The following is an 18,275-nucleotide window of genomic DNA, read 5'->3' as shown; positions in this document are numbered from 1 at the left end:
GACCCAAGCGTAGCGAACACGGCCCCTCCGCCCGTGACACCTACACCTTGGGTGGGATTCAAAGAAGGTATATGTAGTATGCAAGCCAAAGAATATTTGTGAACTGAAAAACATTGCCTATAAGGAAAGGGATAAGATTCATCAGTAATGCTGCCAGAAACTGGTGTCTGGCTACACATCATGACAGCAGAAAGACATAACGACCCACCCCTAAAGCTTCTTGTTATGAGGAGGTTGAATGATTACTAATACTACTACTAATAATATTTTCTATAGCACCGTAGCACCAATATATTCTGTAGAACTTTACAGTTTAGAGTGACCCTGTAAAAACACGATAAGACTTTACAGAGTAACACATAGTTCAACATAAACCAAGAGAAGTGAGGCCCCTGATCTCAAGCTTACAATCTATAAGGAAGCAGGGGTAATACAAAAAGTAAAATGTAAAAATTCAGAAATTATATAGTCATTACATGTTTTGAATTTGTAGAGACTACTTGTAATTTTTGTTAAACCTATAAAAGTTGATATATAGCACCAGAGACCCCCCCCAAGGAAGCCCACGCAAAATGTGCGTATGGGTTTGCTGGTGTCATATATAAACTTGGTTATCATGGGTGAGTGTACTGGACGATTCTATACATGTCTTATGACTTTATGTTAGTAGGAATCATGTTATCTCTGCTGGCTAAATAATGTCTGTGCATACAACCCAGTGGAGTTAATTCTCTCCCCCTATGTACTTTGATATTTAATCTTTAGGCACCTGAGCTATTTTTCGAGTCCTGCACTATGCTCTTTCTATTGTATTGTAATGAGTTAATTTGTACTGATTTTCATAATTTTGGTGATATTTATGGCTCCATACTTTTATATGTTTAATACAAGGGGAACATTGCACAATTTTATTAGTGAATGTATGGATCTTAGCCCCCGGGCGTCATTAATGGTCACTGGGGTATTTTCTAAAGGTTTTCAGATGTGGTTCATGCTTGTAATTTTTGTTGCAGTAGAGGTTGAATAATTTTGATTGCAATTGTATACATAGATTAGAAATATATTATCTACAAATATGTAGGAGATGTGAATAATTTGTTACTAAATATGGAAATATTGCCTAAAATATTTGTCAGTGAAGAGAGTTCCTCATTTCCTTTAATATTGAGTATTTAAACAATGCAATATTTTGCTACTGAATACCATTCATACTAGCTGTCCCTTCTTAAAAAACTGTAGAGAGAATTAATATTGCATAAGACTCTTGTGATGGAGTGGAACCCCTGAGATAACTGATAAAGCTATGAAGTGTCCACTTCTCCACAATGAGGTCCTTGTTCACTATAAAAATGGGGTCTGTCATTGCCATCTCTTTCATCATTCAAGTTGACAGCAACTATATTCTTATTCATCATCCATTTTATCAAGGTATGCTATTTATTTTATTCCATGTAAGCTAAAAAAACCCAAATATGTGATATGGTTAACTGAATGTTGTATTTTACTTTTACAATAAGTCATTTTAATTTAGTAACATTATTTTTTCGCAAAAATGTTTCTTTTTCATCTTAAACTTTAAAAAAAAAATTAAACAGATAATACAAACTATGAATAAAATAATCGCACTACATAGTAAAATAAAACAATTAGCTAAATGTGTAAAATAGCTTTTGTTCTAGAATTAATATGAACTTTAAAGTCAAATTCTTCGGCATGATTTATCCATTTCTTTGTTCATTCAAATTTCAATTTTTAAATAAGTATTTGTTCATTTCTGCAATTGGTAAATGCAACCATTAGAAAATGTTTGCCAATTCCCCTTATAGACCTGAGTGCCATTCTTTTCTTGCAGTTTGCTTAACATAATATTTGGCTATTAACATGCTGCTCTTTTATTTTTACATTTATTCTAAAATAAAAATATATGATTAAATAATTGTTAAATAAAACATTTTTACACTAAGATAAACATACATTAGATGAATCCCTTCCATTGCAGCTAAGATTTTTTTTTCCTATAACCTTTTACTATACAATGTACTGAAAAACAGGGGGTAAAAAATTCAAGTAGGATGAAATGCAATTCCACTTTGCTTTTTGTTCTTACAACATTTATTGTGTGATAGAAACAACCTATAAACCTGTTTCTCAAAGTGACAATAATTGCAACATTTCAAACTTACATCAGCAGTGAAAAAAATCTAAAATTTGTAAAAAAGAATATTGATTTGTGTCACCATCTTCCAAAAACAATAACATTTTTATTTATCAAACAATTGAAGTATATGAGGGCTTGTTTTTTGCATGGCAAGCTGACAATTTTATTGATACCAATTTGCAATTTTTACCTATCTCCAGCAGACAATTAGATCCAGATATATTTAGACAGTGGTGAAAAATTATTTTGTTATTTGTTTTTCAGTGATTTCTGCAAAAAGTCACACCAATAACTACTTATGCCAACGTTTCGGCTCTTTTAGGAGGGCCTTTGTCAAGGCAATAGATGTAGTACAACAAAGCAAATAAACAAAATTAGTCTATTAAAGGAGAAAATAATCATAAAAAAATAAAAGGAAAACAAAGTATATGCAGCAAGAGCATGCATGAAATTCGCATACAAGTCATATAAGAATATTAAACAAAGTAGGAAAATTAAACAAAGGACTATGCACGCATGACGGGTAACATGTGATATAATAGGGAGAGCAGGTCATGGCTGACTTAAAGCAGAGTGATTAACTTGAAAAAAAATGATCATGGGACGTGTACACCATGACCGCTCTCCCTATTATATCACATGTTACTCGTCATGCGTGCATATTCCTTTGTTTAATTTTCCTACTTTGCTTAATATACCTACATGGCTTATATGCGAAATTCATGCATGCTTTTGCTGTATATACATTGTTTTCCTTTTATTTTTTTTATGATTATTTTCTCCTTTAAGAATTTTGTTTATTTGCTTTGTTGTACTAGATCCTTTGCCTTGACAAAGGCTTTGTCTAAAAGAGCCAAAACGTTGGCCCAAGGAGTTATTGGTATGACTTTTTGCAGAAATCACTGAAAAACAAATAAAAAAATCATTTTTCACCACTCTTTGTGTTCCAGAAATTGCTTCCATTATATTGTCCTAAGTTTTCTGAGCACCAATTATTTATGGTGAAACAGAGCCTTATCCTATTGATATTTAGACAGTGACACAAGTTTTGGCTTTCCAGCTGTTTACCAAAACATATTCAAGATAGTTATATAATCAATATGTGCTTAAAGTGCAGACTCTCATCTTTTATTTGAGGGTATTCTCATCCACAATGGAGTAAAGGTTTAGGAATTACAGTTCTTTAACCCCTTCACCCCCGGCCACTAGAACACCCTAATGACCGGGCCATTTTTTGCAATTATGACCAGTGTCACTTTGACAGGTTATAACTCTGGAACGCTTCAACGGATCCTGGCGATTCTGACACTGTTTTTTCGTGACATATTGTACTTCATGTCAGTGGTAAATTTAGGCCGATAATTTTTTCGTTTATTTGTGAAAATTTAGGAAATTTTGCGAAAATTTTGAAAATTTCGCATTTTTCAAACTTTGAAAATTTATGCCCATAAATCTGAGAAATATGTCACACAAATTAGTTACTAAATAAACTTTCCCACTTGTCTACTTTACACCAGCGCAATTTTCGAATCAAATTTTTTTTTCGTTAGGAAGTTAGAAGGGGTCAAAGGTCATCAGCAATTTCTCATTTTTCCAACAAAATTTACAAAATAATTTTTTTAGGGACCACATCACATTTGAAGTGACTTTGAGAGGTCGAGGTGACAGAAAATACCCAAAAGTAACCCCATTCTAAAAACTGCACCCCTCACATTGCTCAAAACCACATCCAAGAAGTTTATTAACCCATTAGGTGCTTCACAGGAAAGAAAGCAATGTGGAAGGAAAAAAATGAAAATTTTACTTTTTAACACAAAAAGGTTACTTTAGTCATAAAATTTTAATTTTTACAAGGGAGAAAAGAGAACGTGCACCCTACAATTTATTGTGCATTTTCTCCTGAGTACGCTGATACCCCATATGTGGTAAAAAGCAATTGTTTGGGCGCACGGCAGAGCTCGGAAGGGAAGGAGCGCCATTTGAATTTTGAACGCAAAATTAGCTGCACTCATTAGCGGACGCCATGTCGGGTTTGAAGACCCCCTGAGGTGCCTAAACAATGGAGCTCCCCTACAAGTGACCCCATTTTGGAAACTAGAGCCCTCAAATAATTTTTCTAGATGTTTGGTGAGCACTTTGAACACCTGGGGGCTTCACAGAAGTTTATAATGTTGAGCCATGAAAAGTAAAAAAAATGTTTTTACCACAAAACGGTTGCTTCAACTAGGTAGCTTTTTTTTTCACAAGGGTATCAGGAAAAAATTCACCATAAAATGTATTGTGCATTTTCTCCTGAGTATGCAGATACCTCATATGTGGTGGAAATCAAATGTTTGGACACACGGCAAGGCTCGGAAGGCAAGGAGCGCCATTTGAATTTTTGAGTGCAAAATTAGCTGCACTCATTAGCGGACGCCATGTCGGGTTTGAAGACCCCCCTGAGGTGCTTAAACAATGAAGCTCCCCCACAAGTGACCCCATTTTGGAAACTAGAGCCCTCAAATAATTTTTCTAGATGTTTGGTGAGCACTTTGAACACCTGGGGGCTTCACAGAAGTTTATAACGTTGAGCCGTGAAAAGAATTTTTTTTTTTTTACCACAAAACGGTTGCTTCAACTAGGTAGTTTTTTTTTTCACAAGGGTATCAGGAAAAAATGCACCATAAAATGTATTGTGCATTTTCTCCTGAGTACGCAGATACCTCATATGTGGTGGAAATCAAATGTTTGGACACACGGCAAGGCTCGGAAGGCAAGGAGCGCCATTTGAATTTTTGAGTGCAAAATTAGCTGCACTCATTAGCGGACGCCATGTCGGGTTTGAAGACCCCCTGAGGTGCCTAAACAATGAAGCTCCCCCACAAGTGACCCCATTTTGGAAACTAGAGCCCTCAAATAATTTTTCTAGATGTTTAGTGAGCACTTTGAACACCTGGGGGCTTCACAGAAGTTTATAATGTTGAGCCGTGAAAAGAAATTTTTTTTTTTACCACAAAACGGTTGCTTCAACTAGGTAGCTTTTTTTTTCACAAGGGTATCAGGAAAAAATGCACCATAAAATGTATTGTGCATTTTCTCCTGAGTACGCAGATACCTCATATGTGGTAGAAAGTAATTGTTTGGGTGCATGGAGGGGCTCAGAAGAGAAGGAGCGCCATTTGACAGCAAAATTGGTTGGAATCATTAGTGGACTCCATGTCACGTTTGGAGACCCCCTATGGTGCCTAAACAGTGGAGCTCCCCCACAAGTGACCCCATTTTGGAAACTAGACCCCTCAAGGAGTTTATCTAGATGTTTAGCGAGCTCCAAGGGGCTCCACAGAAGTTGATAATGTTGAGCCATGAATACAATTTTTTTTTTTCACCACAAAACTGTCACTTGAACCAGGTAGCTTTTTTTTCCACAAGTGTATCAGGAAAAAATGCATCATAAAACGTATTGTGCAATTTCTCCTGAGTACGGAAATACCTCATATGTGGTGGAAAGTAATTGTTTGGGTGCATGGCGGGGCTCAGAAGAGAAGGAACGCCATTTGACAGCAAAATTGGTTGGAATCATTAGCGGACGCCATGTCACGTTTGGAGACCCCCTATGGTGCCTAAACAGTGGAGCGCCCCCACAAATAACCCCATTTTGGAACTAGACCCCTCAAGGAATTTAACTAGATATTTGGTGAGCCCCTTGTACCCCCAGGGGCTCCACAGAAGTTGATAACGTTGAACCGTGAAAATTATTTTTTTTTTTTTAACCACAAAATTTTTGCATCAACCAGGTACCTTTTTTTTTTACAACGGTATCAGAAAAAACTGCACCATAAAACGTATTGTGCAATTTTTCCTGAGTACGCAGATACCTCATATGTGGTGGAGAGTAATTGTTTGGGTGCATGGCAGGGCTCAGAAGAGAAGGAACGCCTTTTGACTTTTCAAACGCACAGACGCGGTGCACTGATTGGCCGCTACAGGACGCACGGTCGGATGAGATACAAAAAGCGTTGGGGATACGGAAAAAAGTCACACCAAAAATTGAGCAGGGATGCCGATCCGTTATGTGCATCCCTGATCAGCGCTCGGCGGGACGCACGGGCGGATGTGGTACAAAAAGCGTCGTGAATACGGAAAAAAGTCACGCCAAAAATTGAGCAGGGATGCCGATCCGTTATGTGCATCCCTGATCAGCGCTCGGCGGGGCGCACGGACGGATGTGATACAAAAAGCGTCGCAAATACGGAAAAAAGTCACGCCAAAAATTGAGCAGGGATGCCGATCCGTTATGTGCATCCCTGATCAGCGCTTGGCGGGACGCATGGACAGATGCGATACAAAAAGCGTCACGAATACGTAAAATAGTCCCGCCGAAAACTGACCACGGATGCAGATACGTTATGTGCATCCCTGATCAGCGCTCGGCGGGATGCATGGACAAATGAGATAGAAGGAGCGTCGGGGATATGGGAAGAAAAAAGTCCCGCTGAAAACTGACCACGGATGCAGATCCGTTATCTGCATCCCTGATCAGCGCTTGGCGGGACGCAGGGACGGATGAGGTGTAAAAATGGACAAGATACAAGAAAAAAATAAGTTATACTCACAGTATCAAGAGGATCACTGACCAGAGGAACTGCAGAGGAACAAGAAGGCAGTGAGATGGACAGCTTTACACGAGCAGCAGGCAGGACGTTGGGCAGATCAGCAGCAGACCCAGGAACAGGAAGGACCCAGCGATGGAGGCAGATGTGATCGGGCCAGTGAAGACCTCGGAGGACCCGGTCAAGGCAGGTAAGAGGACGTCGAGGGGGGGGAAAGGGGGAGGGGGGCAGAGGGGGAGAGCAGAGGGGGCGGAGAAGCAAAGACAGAAGGAAGGAACTTAGGAAGCAGAATAGAGATGACAGAGGAGGCAGGTAGATCGCGTGGGGAGCAGATCGGGATTCCGGGGGGGCAGATCGGGGTGAGGGGGGGCAGATCGGGGGGGGCACGGGCAGGGGCCATCACGAGAACACGCAGGGGCCTTCATGGGAGCGCGCAGGAGCTATCGCGGGAGCGAGCAGGGAGCGGAATACTTACCATTGGAGCAAGAGCGGTGACATCAGAGGCGGCGGCGTCAGCAGCAGCGGTGGCGTGGTACCAAAAGTACCAGCCAGTGCATGCTGCAGACATGCTGGGGGAGGGTCCCCAGACCAGCACAGGCCTGGGGAGGGCGGCCACCTGCAGATCAGACCGCCCCACTGCACACTGATTGGAGCAATTTCACGTCATAGCACGATCGCTCCAATGAGTGCTGCAGGGGCTGTGGGGCGACATGTTTGAGATCCATTTATGATCTGCTGTAGCTGCTACAATAGATCATAGCAGGATCTCACAGTATCACACTAATTCTGGCATTATTTTTGCCGAAATTAGTGCGAACGATGTGGTTGGCGGTTCAGATTTGAACAGCCAATCACATCGATCGTGGATGGGGGTGGCGATGCCACCCCCCCCCTGGGGTCAAGCAAAGGTCCCCTGCTGTAAGAAACAGCAGGGGACATCATTTGAAAGCCGTTGCTATGGCCACGGCAATCAAATGAACTTTAGGCAGTAAAGTTACGTCCCTGGTCGTTAAGTCACGTTAAAATAGGACGTAACTTTACTGCCCGCGGTCGTGAAGGGGTTAATATCTATCTGCCTCTTTTTTCAAGGGAGCAAAAGTAATTTGATCATTTATTTCTAAAGCTTTTTAATAACTACATGGACTATTTCCTCATTAATTTATCATCAAATAAGCAGGTAAAAGGTCTGGAACTGATTCCAAGTGTTGCATTTGGGTTTAAAAGCTGTTTCTGTGAACCCACAATATGGGGTCAAAGGAAGTCTCAATGGAAGAGAAATAGACCATCATTAGCCTGAAAAAAGAAGAACTCTATCAGAGAGATATCAGAAATGTTAAGAGTGGCCAAATCAATAGTTTGGTACATTTCACAAAAAGAAGAGTGCATTGGTGAGCTTGAGAACTTAAAAAGGTCTGGACATCAACAGAAGACAACAGCGATGGGTGTTCGCAGAATCCGTTCCAAGGTTATAAAAAAAACCTTTACAACATTCACCCAAGTGGCAAAAAAACACCAGGAATAGGTGCTTCATTATCTTAGTCTAATATATATATATGTATATATATCTGAACTTTATATATATATGTACATATATATAAATATACGTATATATATATATATATATATATATATATATATATATATATATATAGTGTGTCCACCCATATCCTGTCCACCGCCATTAACCAAAACCACCTATAACACCACCTGGTGGAAAACAACGGAGTTAGCATTTTTGTCTCAAAAACGGAACGGGATAGAGAAAAAGAGTGAATTACTAAGTTGTAGGGCATCATCAATTCAATATGAATCAACACCTTGCATACAGAAATGCTATGATTAGAATGTGTAAAACTCACAAGGCTGCAGACGTGAAGCGATACCTCATGGAGACCTTCCTACAAGTCATTGGGTATGGTGGCTGCGTGGAGTGGCCTCCACACTCACCTGACCTGACCCCATTGGACTTCTTTCTGTGAGGTCACATCAAACAGCAGGTGTATGCGACCCCCCCACCAACATTGCAGGACCTACGACGATGTATTACAGCAGATGCTTGTGCAAACATGTAACCTACCATATTGCACAACGTGCAGCAAGACACTATATGCTGTCCAGAGTCCAGATGTGCATTGCAGCTGACACTGGAGACTTTGAGCATTAAAGTTAAATGAGCGCTATATGCGTGACCAGCATTCAATGTTTTGAGGGGGTCATTAGTTTCATATCATAGCATTTCTGTATGCAAGGTGTCGATTCGTATTGAATTGATGATGTCCTACAATTTTTTAATTCACTTTTTTCTCTATCTCGTTCTGTATTTGAGATAAAAATGCTAACTCCGTTGTTTTCCACCAGGTGGCACTATAGGTGGTTTCATTGCGTAGCGCATGGCTACTTTACTATACCTAGACACCACTTCTATGCCTATAGCTGCCACCGCTCTCAAGTTAATGGCGGTGGACAAGATATGGGTGGACACACTGTATATATGTATATATATATATATATATATATATATATATAAAATTAGGATACAGATTTCATGAGAGCTATTACAGAGGGTCCAACACAGGGTACAGGCCTTGTAGAAAAAATGTTGTATTTCCTAAATATTTCACAGGATTTTTTTTGTTCAACCTCTTTCATTAAATCTGAAAGTCTATACCTCAATTGCACCTAAATTGTTTCATTTTGACCAAAACATATGTGCATGCAGAGCCGAAATCATGAACATTGGGTAACTGTCCAAATAATTTTGGACCTTACCATATGATATTTTGGTCATGTTTTATTGCATTTTTAGGGAGCTGTGGTGACTGAAAAAAACTCAGTTTTGGCATTTACATTTTTATCTCTTTATGGCTTTTGCCACATGGGTTAATTATTTTTATATTTTGATAAACGGAACTTTTAAAAACATGGCCATAAACTGTTTTTTTTATAATTTTTTTATTTTTAATGGGGAAAATTGAAGGTGGTTTTAAATTTTAAATATTTTTAAAACTATATTTTTTATTTTTAGTTCACTTAGAGAAGCTGTGATAACCTGATCACTTATATTGTATACTGCAATACCATAGTTTTTCAGTATATAGTGTAAATTGAGAGGTTTTAAGCATGTTTGCAAATTCCTGGTATGTGCCATGAAACTAGTCTTAGGTTTATTTTTAAATGAGTGAAATATAATTTATATAAGGTGACATTCACTTTCATTGCAGATAGCCCAGAAAAATGTATTTCCAGCTGTCAATATTTGTCACAGTAATACTAGTGACATGTCATGCTCAGTCTTTGGATAAATGTGCAGCAGCACCTGGGATTCCAGGCACACCAGGACAGAATGGTGTTCCCGGAAGAGATGGCAGGGATGGCATGAAAGGAGATACAGGTGTACCTGGTAAGAACATTTCATATATATATATTTTATTTTTTTACAGTATGCTCCCTAACTTTTCTAAATATGTATGCAGTATGATTTAGTTGTATTAAAGTACTTACCGATGACAGTCTTCCTTGACCTTAGCATCACTCCAGTCCTCTTCTGAGATGTGAATTTTCAACTCTAACTTGCCGGATCACACATGGGTTTATGTGTAGACGAGAAATCACTTTAACCCCTTCACGACCATGGACGGATATATCCGTCGTGGAGCGTGTCCCGTTAAGCCCCGTCCCCTGCCTCGGGCAGGCGGCGGTCGGCACACATATCAGCTGTTTTCAACAGCTGACATGTGTGCCTGCTAGCCGCGGGTGGAATCGCTTCCACCCGCGGCCATTAACCCCTTAAATCTTGCTGCCAAAGTCTGGCAGCAAGATCTATATGCGCGCGGCCATGTTTTTTACTTACCGCCGCCCCCACCGGAAGTCACGTGCGTGATCACGTGACTATCGGTGGTTGCCATTGTAGCACAGGGTCATGTGATGACGCCTGCAGCTATGATGTTTCACTTTCGTTTTCCCTCGGCACGGAGCAGAGGGAAACAGAAAGTGACTGTATCTGCTGTTTACAGCTGTATAGCTGTGATCAGCAGATAGATAAGAGCGATCGGATTGCTCATCACTATAGCCCCCTAGGGGGACTAGTAAAATAAAAAAAAAGTAAAAAAAAAAGTTATAAAAAATAAACATAAAACCTAAAAGTTCAAATCACCCCCCTTCCCCCCCATTGAAAATTAAAGGGTTAAAAAATAAATAAACATACACATATTTGGTATCGCCGCGTTCAGAAATGCCCGATCTATCAAAATATAAAATCAATTAATCTGATTGGTAAACGGCGTAGTGGCAAAAAAATTCCAAACGGCAAAATTACGTTTTTTTAGTCGCCGCAAGTTTTACGCAAAATGCAATAACAGGCGATCAAAACGTAGCATCTGCGCAAAAATGGTACCATTAGAAACGTCAGCTCGAGACGCAAAAAATAAGCCATCACTGAGCCATAGATCCCAAAAACTAAGAACGCTACGTGTTTTGGAAAATGGCACAAAACGTGCGCCACTTTTATTGGACAAACTTGTGAATTTTTTTTAACCCCTTAGATACAAGTAAATCTATACATATTTGGTGTCTACAAACTCACACCGACCTCAGGCATCATACCCACACATCAGTTTTACCATATAGTGAACACCATGAATAAAACATCCCCAAAACTATTGTGCCATCACACTTTTTTTGCAATTTTTCCGCATTTGGAATTTTTTTGCTGTTTTCCAGTACACTATATGGTAAAACGTATGGCTTCATTTAAAAGTACAACTTATCCCGCAAAAGACAAGCCCTCATATGGCAAGATTGACGGAAAAATAAAAAAGTTACGGCTCTCGGAAGAAGGGGAGCAAAAAACAAAAACGCAAAAACGGAAAGTGCTCCGGGGCTGAAGGGGTTAGCAATGTATGCAAACTCAATAGCAATAGTAGCTTGAAGCTCCACATTTAGAAATGAGTGAATAAATTCAAGTGGATCTACTTGTATTTTAAAAAAAAATCTGCGTTTGTCAAAATGTGGATTTTTGTATTTAGTTTCTGAGTGGTTTCAGCAAAATGGTGGCTAACAAACCATATAAGGTCATCAAAATGTTAAAAAATAAAAACAATATTTATAGTCCCCTTACAGCTCACTACTCCAGCGACTCTGCTCTTCCCTGCTACTTGTCCGGTCCTTGTCATATCTTCAGATCACAGTTGGCCATGCTGAAATCCCTAGGCATCTTAGGCTCAACCAGGGCTTCCAGGTTTGGTAGGCCCAGGAGGGTTCTGCTCATGCACCCACAAAGGTCCATGGCAAGATGTCATACGAACAGGCTTATTGAAATTTTGCCTAATCCACTCTTCAATAGTAAAAGTATGAAGTCAACTTCCATTTCAAACTTTAACCTGTGTGTTCCAGTTAGTGTGAGCTGAAGTTTCAGGATTCAAGATAATCAGTGCAGTGCTGAAAACCAGGGACAATATCAATCACTAAGTAGTTTATTACAACTAAATTTTAATATATGCATGCTTGGAAAAGTTTACAAAAAAATTGTGTTGGGAAGACTTCTTTTACTCATATCTCTTGTATGAACTAATAGAAAGTTATCTTGTATGCCAGCAATGTAAGAGAGAAACCTCCTTAGCCTGACAGGTAATTTACAAATATTTATTGAGGTAACATTAATTCATTCATCCACTATGGTACTGAACATTTCTAAATTCTGGAGGAGGCAGAGAGGCAACATTGCTTATTAGAAAAGAGGTTTTCTGGATATTTGAGCTTAATATTAGATTATACTGTAGTGTCACAGGATATTGTATTACTACTGAGCTTGTATAGTATGCTGCTTTTCATGTTACACCTCGTGAAAGCTTACCTTAATGTCCATGTAACCAGGTCTATATATATATATATATATATATATATATACATATATATATATATATATATATATATATATATATATATATATACATATAGTGCTTAAAAAATGTATAGAAAATGTATATGTATATATATAGATATATATATATATATATATATGTATATATATATATATCTATATATATATATATATGTATGGAAAATGTATTTCCCGTTCTTAAAGATTACATTTCTGGAAATATAAAATGTAAATAACATACATGTACTTTTTGATGAAAATATTAAAAATCTTCAAAATGGTGGCCTTCAGCATCATCATATTTCTGAGTTCGAGACACCGCTGATTCCGTACATCATATCAAAGTGTCCAATGAGATTTCTCTACACGATACTTGAATCTCATTCGAAAGAATGTCCAGGTTGTGTGGTTTACGTTTGTGCACCGTATAATGCACGAATGGCAGGGAATAAGGAATCAGCAAGAATGGTTAGGTAATTTTCTCCAGTTTCAGTACCTTGAAATTGGAATGGTCCAATGAGTCCCCTTGACAAACCACACCACACATTTACACATGGCAAATTTGCAGCTTTTCAATTGTTATGTGAGGATTATCTTCAGCCAAGTAAACACAATTGTGCCTATTGAATGTTCCATTAAGTTTGAATGGGGCTTCATCCAACCAAATTATGCTACCCATAAATCTCGATTCATGTATCACCATTTCCTGAATCCATTCACAAAATTCCAACCTTCAATCTGGATCGTCGACACTAAATTGTTGCACCACCCTTGGAATGTACACATGAATCTTGCCTTTCTTCAGAATGCATAGCACACTGCTAGCACTTATGTTACTCTCATGTGCCCCTTGCCTTAAAGATTTTTGAGGTGATCGCTGAAACAGGTCCAAGACCGCAGTTAAGGATTCATCACTTGTACAGTACCTGTACGAGGTCGCCCTGATCAGTCTTTATGCACATCACACACTGTTCCATGAACTTCAAACTTGTCTCATAGACTTGTAATTGTTAACCTTGAAGGTGGTTCTTTATCATACTCCCTTCTCCACTATATTTGAACCGTATTAACATTCTCAAACCTCCAGTACTACTTGATTACCTGCTTCCGTGCTTCAAAGCTCAAAAATACGTCCACCATGTTGAAGTTACTACCTTGCCATTAACTGGGTTGAGTAGCTAGAGCAACAGTTTTGCTGCCACTTGTTGGAGAAATATAACTTTACTTTCTCCCAGAAATTTAACCTTGTGGAATGGAGAATAGGTTTTCTATGATAATTCAAACTCAAAGTGTGTACACATTTTTTTTGAAGCAACCTGCAATCTATGTTTTAATGATATTTTTCATTTAAGAAAAAAATTCAATTGCTTGTCTGTTATAACATCTATGACAGAGTTCTGATTTCAGACATTTCTGATTGAAGATATTGGATTTTATAACATTGAATAAACATTGAATAGAACAGACATATTAAATGTAACTTCCAGCAACTATAATATATTTTTACGAGCCGTGTAAATACATAGCAGAGCCTTTGAAAATCATAAGAGGTGTTTGGTTGCTGTTCAAAAGGAAATTAATAAAATGTATTTTGCACTGCAGGACCAATGGGTCCACCAGGTGGAAGCACAGGGCCACCAGGAAGAGATGGACTTACAGGAGCACCAGGAGCACCAGGTGTACAAGGAATACAAGGCATGAAGGGTGACATCGGACTTCCGGGTAAAATAATATGTGAAACTTGTACTTCAATTTATTTTATTTTATATAAGTTTGAAACGCTATTTTTAAACTTTTTTTTTAAATTCAAAGAATATTGATTTTTTTTGTTTTATTCCTTTGTTATCTTTAACTTATCCTCAGACTCATTGTTAGCAGGTGTACACCCACTGCACCAAGGACCAGGCTTATTCTGAAGAGACTTGACTATGTGTGTGGCAGGTTTTCACCAGAGGCTCTGATAGTGACAATGAACTGGGCTTCGGGTAGAAACAAAGTACAACTTCAGGGCAGTCCCAGGTACTGCAGCAGCTGATGCAAAGGTCAGGGACTGGCACAGGGTGTGATACGGTAATTAGGAGTAAGCGCACCTAGACTGGCCCTCAGACTATAGAACCTAAGCTATCTCTTATTCCAGAGGTATGCCAGATAGTTGTGAAGTCTGTACTGCCAGCTTAGCCCTGACTCCTGAATAGCCCTGGTCTAACACTCCCTCTCTACCAGACCCAGGGATGGCTGGAACAGGAGTAATGAATCCCACAAATACTGACAGACATGGGAAAACATAGACTCAAAATAACTGCAAGCATACACAGAGATAAAGACAATATGTGCTCAGGGAGAAATAAAGTACATGGAGGAAATAAACAAAGAACAAGGATATTTCCACTGCACACCAAATAGCATACAACAGTTCACCAACAACTGGATTACCAAGCACAAAGACTGGTATCACAGGAGCAAAGCTAGAGTTACAATCGCCATGAGGGCAAGGTTCCACCTTAAATAACAAATCACTTCCAGCCATAGGCTGGGAACACTTTAGAGTGCCTGAAAGGTGGGGAGGGCGCACGTGTGTGCCATAAGAATGCTACCAGAGGACCTGTGAGATATGTTCAATCTCTGGAGCTTGGAGAGTGGGGAAAAAAAAAGCTGTGGTGATGAGTACGCTGGTGTCCCTGCCGAGACGAGGAGGCGGGACAAGGCAAATGCTGAGGTTATGGTAACTCCTATCCTTATGCCCCCTCCTCACCAGGCCCAAGAAAGAATTTCTTTAGAAGAAGGGGGGCATGAATAGTCTCCTTAGGTTACCATGACCTCTCTTTGGGACAAAATCCTTTCCAGTCAATCAGAAATAGGGATTTTACTTCCTTCATAGCCAAGATATTCTCTTCTTCAAAGACATCTTCTGAGGAGATAGGCACAGGTGTAGAACAAGGATCTTTCAAGAAATGACTTATGATGACTGGCTTGAGAAGAAACAATTGGCAGACTTTGGGCTCATTTAAAGAGGCAAGAAGCTTTAACTTGTTGGACACAGCATTGATCCACCTGATGACTTTGAATGGACCAAGTAATGAACCCAACTTATAGGATGGAACCTTGAGTCAAATATATTTCTAAGAGTACCATACCTTATCCCCAGGATGGAAATGCAGGAATTCTGTCAGCTTGTTTCTTCATCTGTGTGGAAGATTTCTTAATTTCGGTTTTAGTGTGCTCCCAGATTTTAGAACAATTCCTAGTGAGACTGTCAGCTGCCTGAATATCATAAATGGTTGAGACAGGATGAGGAATGTTTGCTTGTTGACCATAGACAATGAAGAAAGGAAACTTTACTGAAGAATCACTTACATGATTATTGTACAAGATTTCCACCCAAGGCAACAGATTGGCCCAATTGTAGTGGTGCGCATTTGTGAAATGGTGCAGAAAAGTTGTTAGAATTTGGTTGACCTGCTCTACCTGGCCATTAGACTGTGGATAGTATGCGGAAGACAAATCCAAAGACACATTCAGAAGTTTACAAGTGACTCTCCAGAATCTGAATGTGAACTGAATACCCATATCAGAGACAATGGGAAGAGGGAACCTATTGAGACAGAAGATATGCTGGATGATCTCTTTAGCAAGCATGGGAGCTGATGAAAGACCAAGCAGTGGGACAAAGTGAGCCATCTCTGAGAAGCGGTCAACCACCTGCTAAATGTCAGAGCACCCAACAGACACCTGTAGATCCATAATAAAATCTATAGCTATGTGCTGCGAGGGAGCTGAAGGAATGGGAATTGGAAGAAGCAGTCCAGACAGTTACATTCTTGTATGGTGGTGTACCTTAATAATATCTTGGTTTTCTGGTTTTCTATAGCCTTGTACTTGTTGTGTATCATTATAGAGCATGATCTACATATTAGAAAATTAAATTTTTGTTTCCACCAAGCAATGTAAACTAGTTTCATAAAGGGGAAAACATCCAATTTTTACAATGCAATTCAAATTTTAAAATCCCTATTATGGGTATGCTGTTATATAGAGGGACAATATGGTGGCACACATAATGTCTATATAGTCAATGATGCAGAACATTGCAAATTATCTGAGTAAATATACCAAGTGATCTATAAATCTTCCTGAAATTCTAATATACATGAGATTAACATTTAACAATTTATATTTCATTCTTATTATTCTATTCTTAAGGTATCCCTGCATCACAAGATGATGAGCTACAGCATCAGTTAGTTCATATGAACAAGCGCATAAAGAAACTTGAAGGAGGTAGGTATATATATATATTCAGACAGAGAGATGAAAATAAATTGAGGATTGTATAGACAGATACAATTAGAATGAAAATGTAATACATTTCATTTTAAATGGATTTCCCCAACAAAACAGGACAAAATGGAAAGTTTCTGAGATTAGTGAGCACCCATATTAATCATCAGTGTTAAGTCCCTATAACAGATCTATCCTGAACATTAATGCTCTTTGTCACTTAAATATTATTGTGCTGCAGCTCACTTGTATAGAGAGCAGTAGGACAACAGTGGCTAAGAGTATAGCCAAAGGTACATCTGTCTATTTATTTTTCCAATTGAAAATGCCAATGATATCTGAACAGTTGTCGGCAGCATCTAAATGGTTGACATCAGCATCTGAATGGTTAACAGCAGCAATCAGCATGTGAAGGGAGGTCAGCTCCTGAATCCAATACAGACATGTTAACTCTAGTTCTGACTTAAACATGTTCCGCATTATTCTAGTGTGTTGATCTACTATACATAGGAAAAAAACTCAGCTATTTTATATAAATTAAGTTATTAATCTTGTTACTTGTCATTTTTTTTTAGTTTTATTCTTAGATGGAAAAATTCAGCATGTGGAAGATAAAATTTTGGCAACAAACGGCAAAGAAGTAGATTTTAAAACTTCCAAAGCCACATGCGAAAATGTTGGTGGTAGTATTGCTACACCTATGAATGCAGCGGAAAACAGCGCAATCCTAACAATCCTAAAGCTGCACAACAGATATGCCTACTTAGGAATCATTGAAGGGGAAACACCGGGAGACTTCCAGGACTTGGGTGGACAGCATGTGAACTACACGAACTGGAGGAAAAATGAGCCTAGTGGGAAAGGGAAAGAAAATTGTGTAGAAATGTTCACAGATGGCACATGGAATGACAAGGCTTGTAACCAAAATCGGCTTACTGTTTGTGAGTTTTAAGCCTAAAAAATATAATTGTTGTATAAAAATAAAACTGTTGCCAAATCAAACCTACAGGTGTCAATCTCTTCAAATGAACAAATATGAGCTTATATCATGGTATTAATAGTAAAACAGAAAAAATGTAAAAGTTTAATACATTACATTCAAAGGCTTTGATTATCTTATATGGGGAAAATATTTCAGAAATTCTGAATAGCATAATCAATATGTCCATAGCAACTAATCCTGTATGTATCTAGTGATCCCTTATATTAAACTTATGTATTATGTAGGTGGAGGCTGAGTGACTTCTTAGTACAGAGCTAAGCAGCTTTGGAGTTTTCCCATACAGGTTTAAAGGGAATCTGTCACCAGGTTTTTGCCACCTAATTTGAGAGTAGCAAAACGTAGGAGCAGAGATCTGGATTCCAGGGGTGT

The 18,275-nt window shown here is 38.8% G+C and overlaps 1 protein-coding gene across 1 annotated transcript; it reads left to right on the top strand.

The window, feature by feature from the left end:
- The first annotated feature begins 1,389 nt into the window (after positions 1-1,389).
- LOC142311033 (pulmonary surfactant-associated protein A-like) lies at positions 1,390-17,855 on the top strand. The gene is made up of 5 exons (XM_075349027.1): positions 1,390-1,428; positions 9,969-10,147; positions 14,228-14,347; positions 16,826-16,903; positions 17,479-17,855. Exons 2-5 carry the CDS (start codon positions 9,982-9,984, stop codon positions 17,853-17,855), a joined length of 741 nt encoding a protein of 246 aa, XP_075205142.1. The 5' UTR covers positions 1,390-1,428; positions 9,969-9,981.
- The last annotated feature ends 420 nt before the right edge of the window (positions 17,856-18,275 follow it).

This window comes from Anomaloglossus baeobatrachus, chromosome 5 (genome assembly GCF_048569485.1).
Source record: "Anomaloglossus baeobatrachus isolate aAnoBae1 chromosome 5, aAnoBae1.hap1, whole genome shotgun sequence".
Lineage (NCBI taxonomy): Eukaryota > Metazoa > Chordata > Amphibia > Anura > Aromobatidae > Anomaloglossus > Anomaloglossus baeobatrachus.
This window is presented reverse-complemented; position numbering and strand designations above follow the sequence as displayed.

Bases quoted from the DNA above. Each gene is read 5' to 3' on its own strand.
- LOC142311033 (XM_075349027.1), top strand. From the start codon at position 9,982: ATGTATTTCCAGCTGTCAATATTTGTCACAGTAATACTAGTGACATGT. The intron at 10,148-14,227 runs GTAAGAACATTT...TTTGCACTGCAG, and splicing joins AGGAGATACAGGTGTACCTG to GACCAATGGGTCCACCAGGT. The intron at 14,348-16,825 runs GTAAAATAATAT...TCTATTCTTAAG, and splicing joins GGGTGACATCGGACTTCCGG to GTATCCCTGCATCACAAGAT.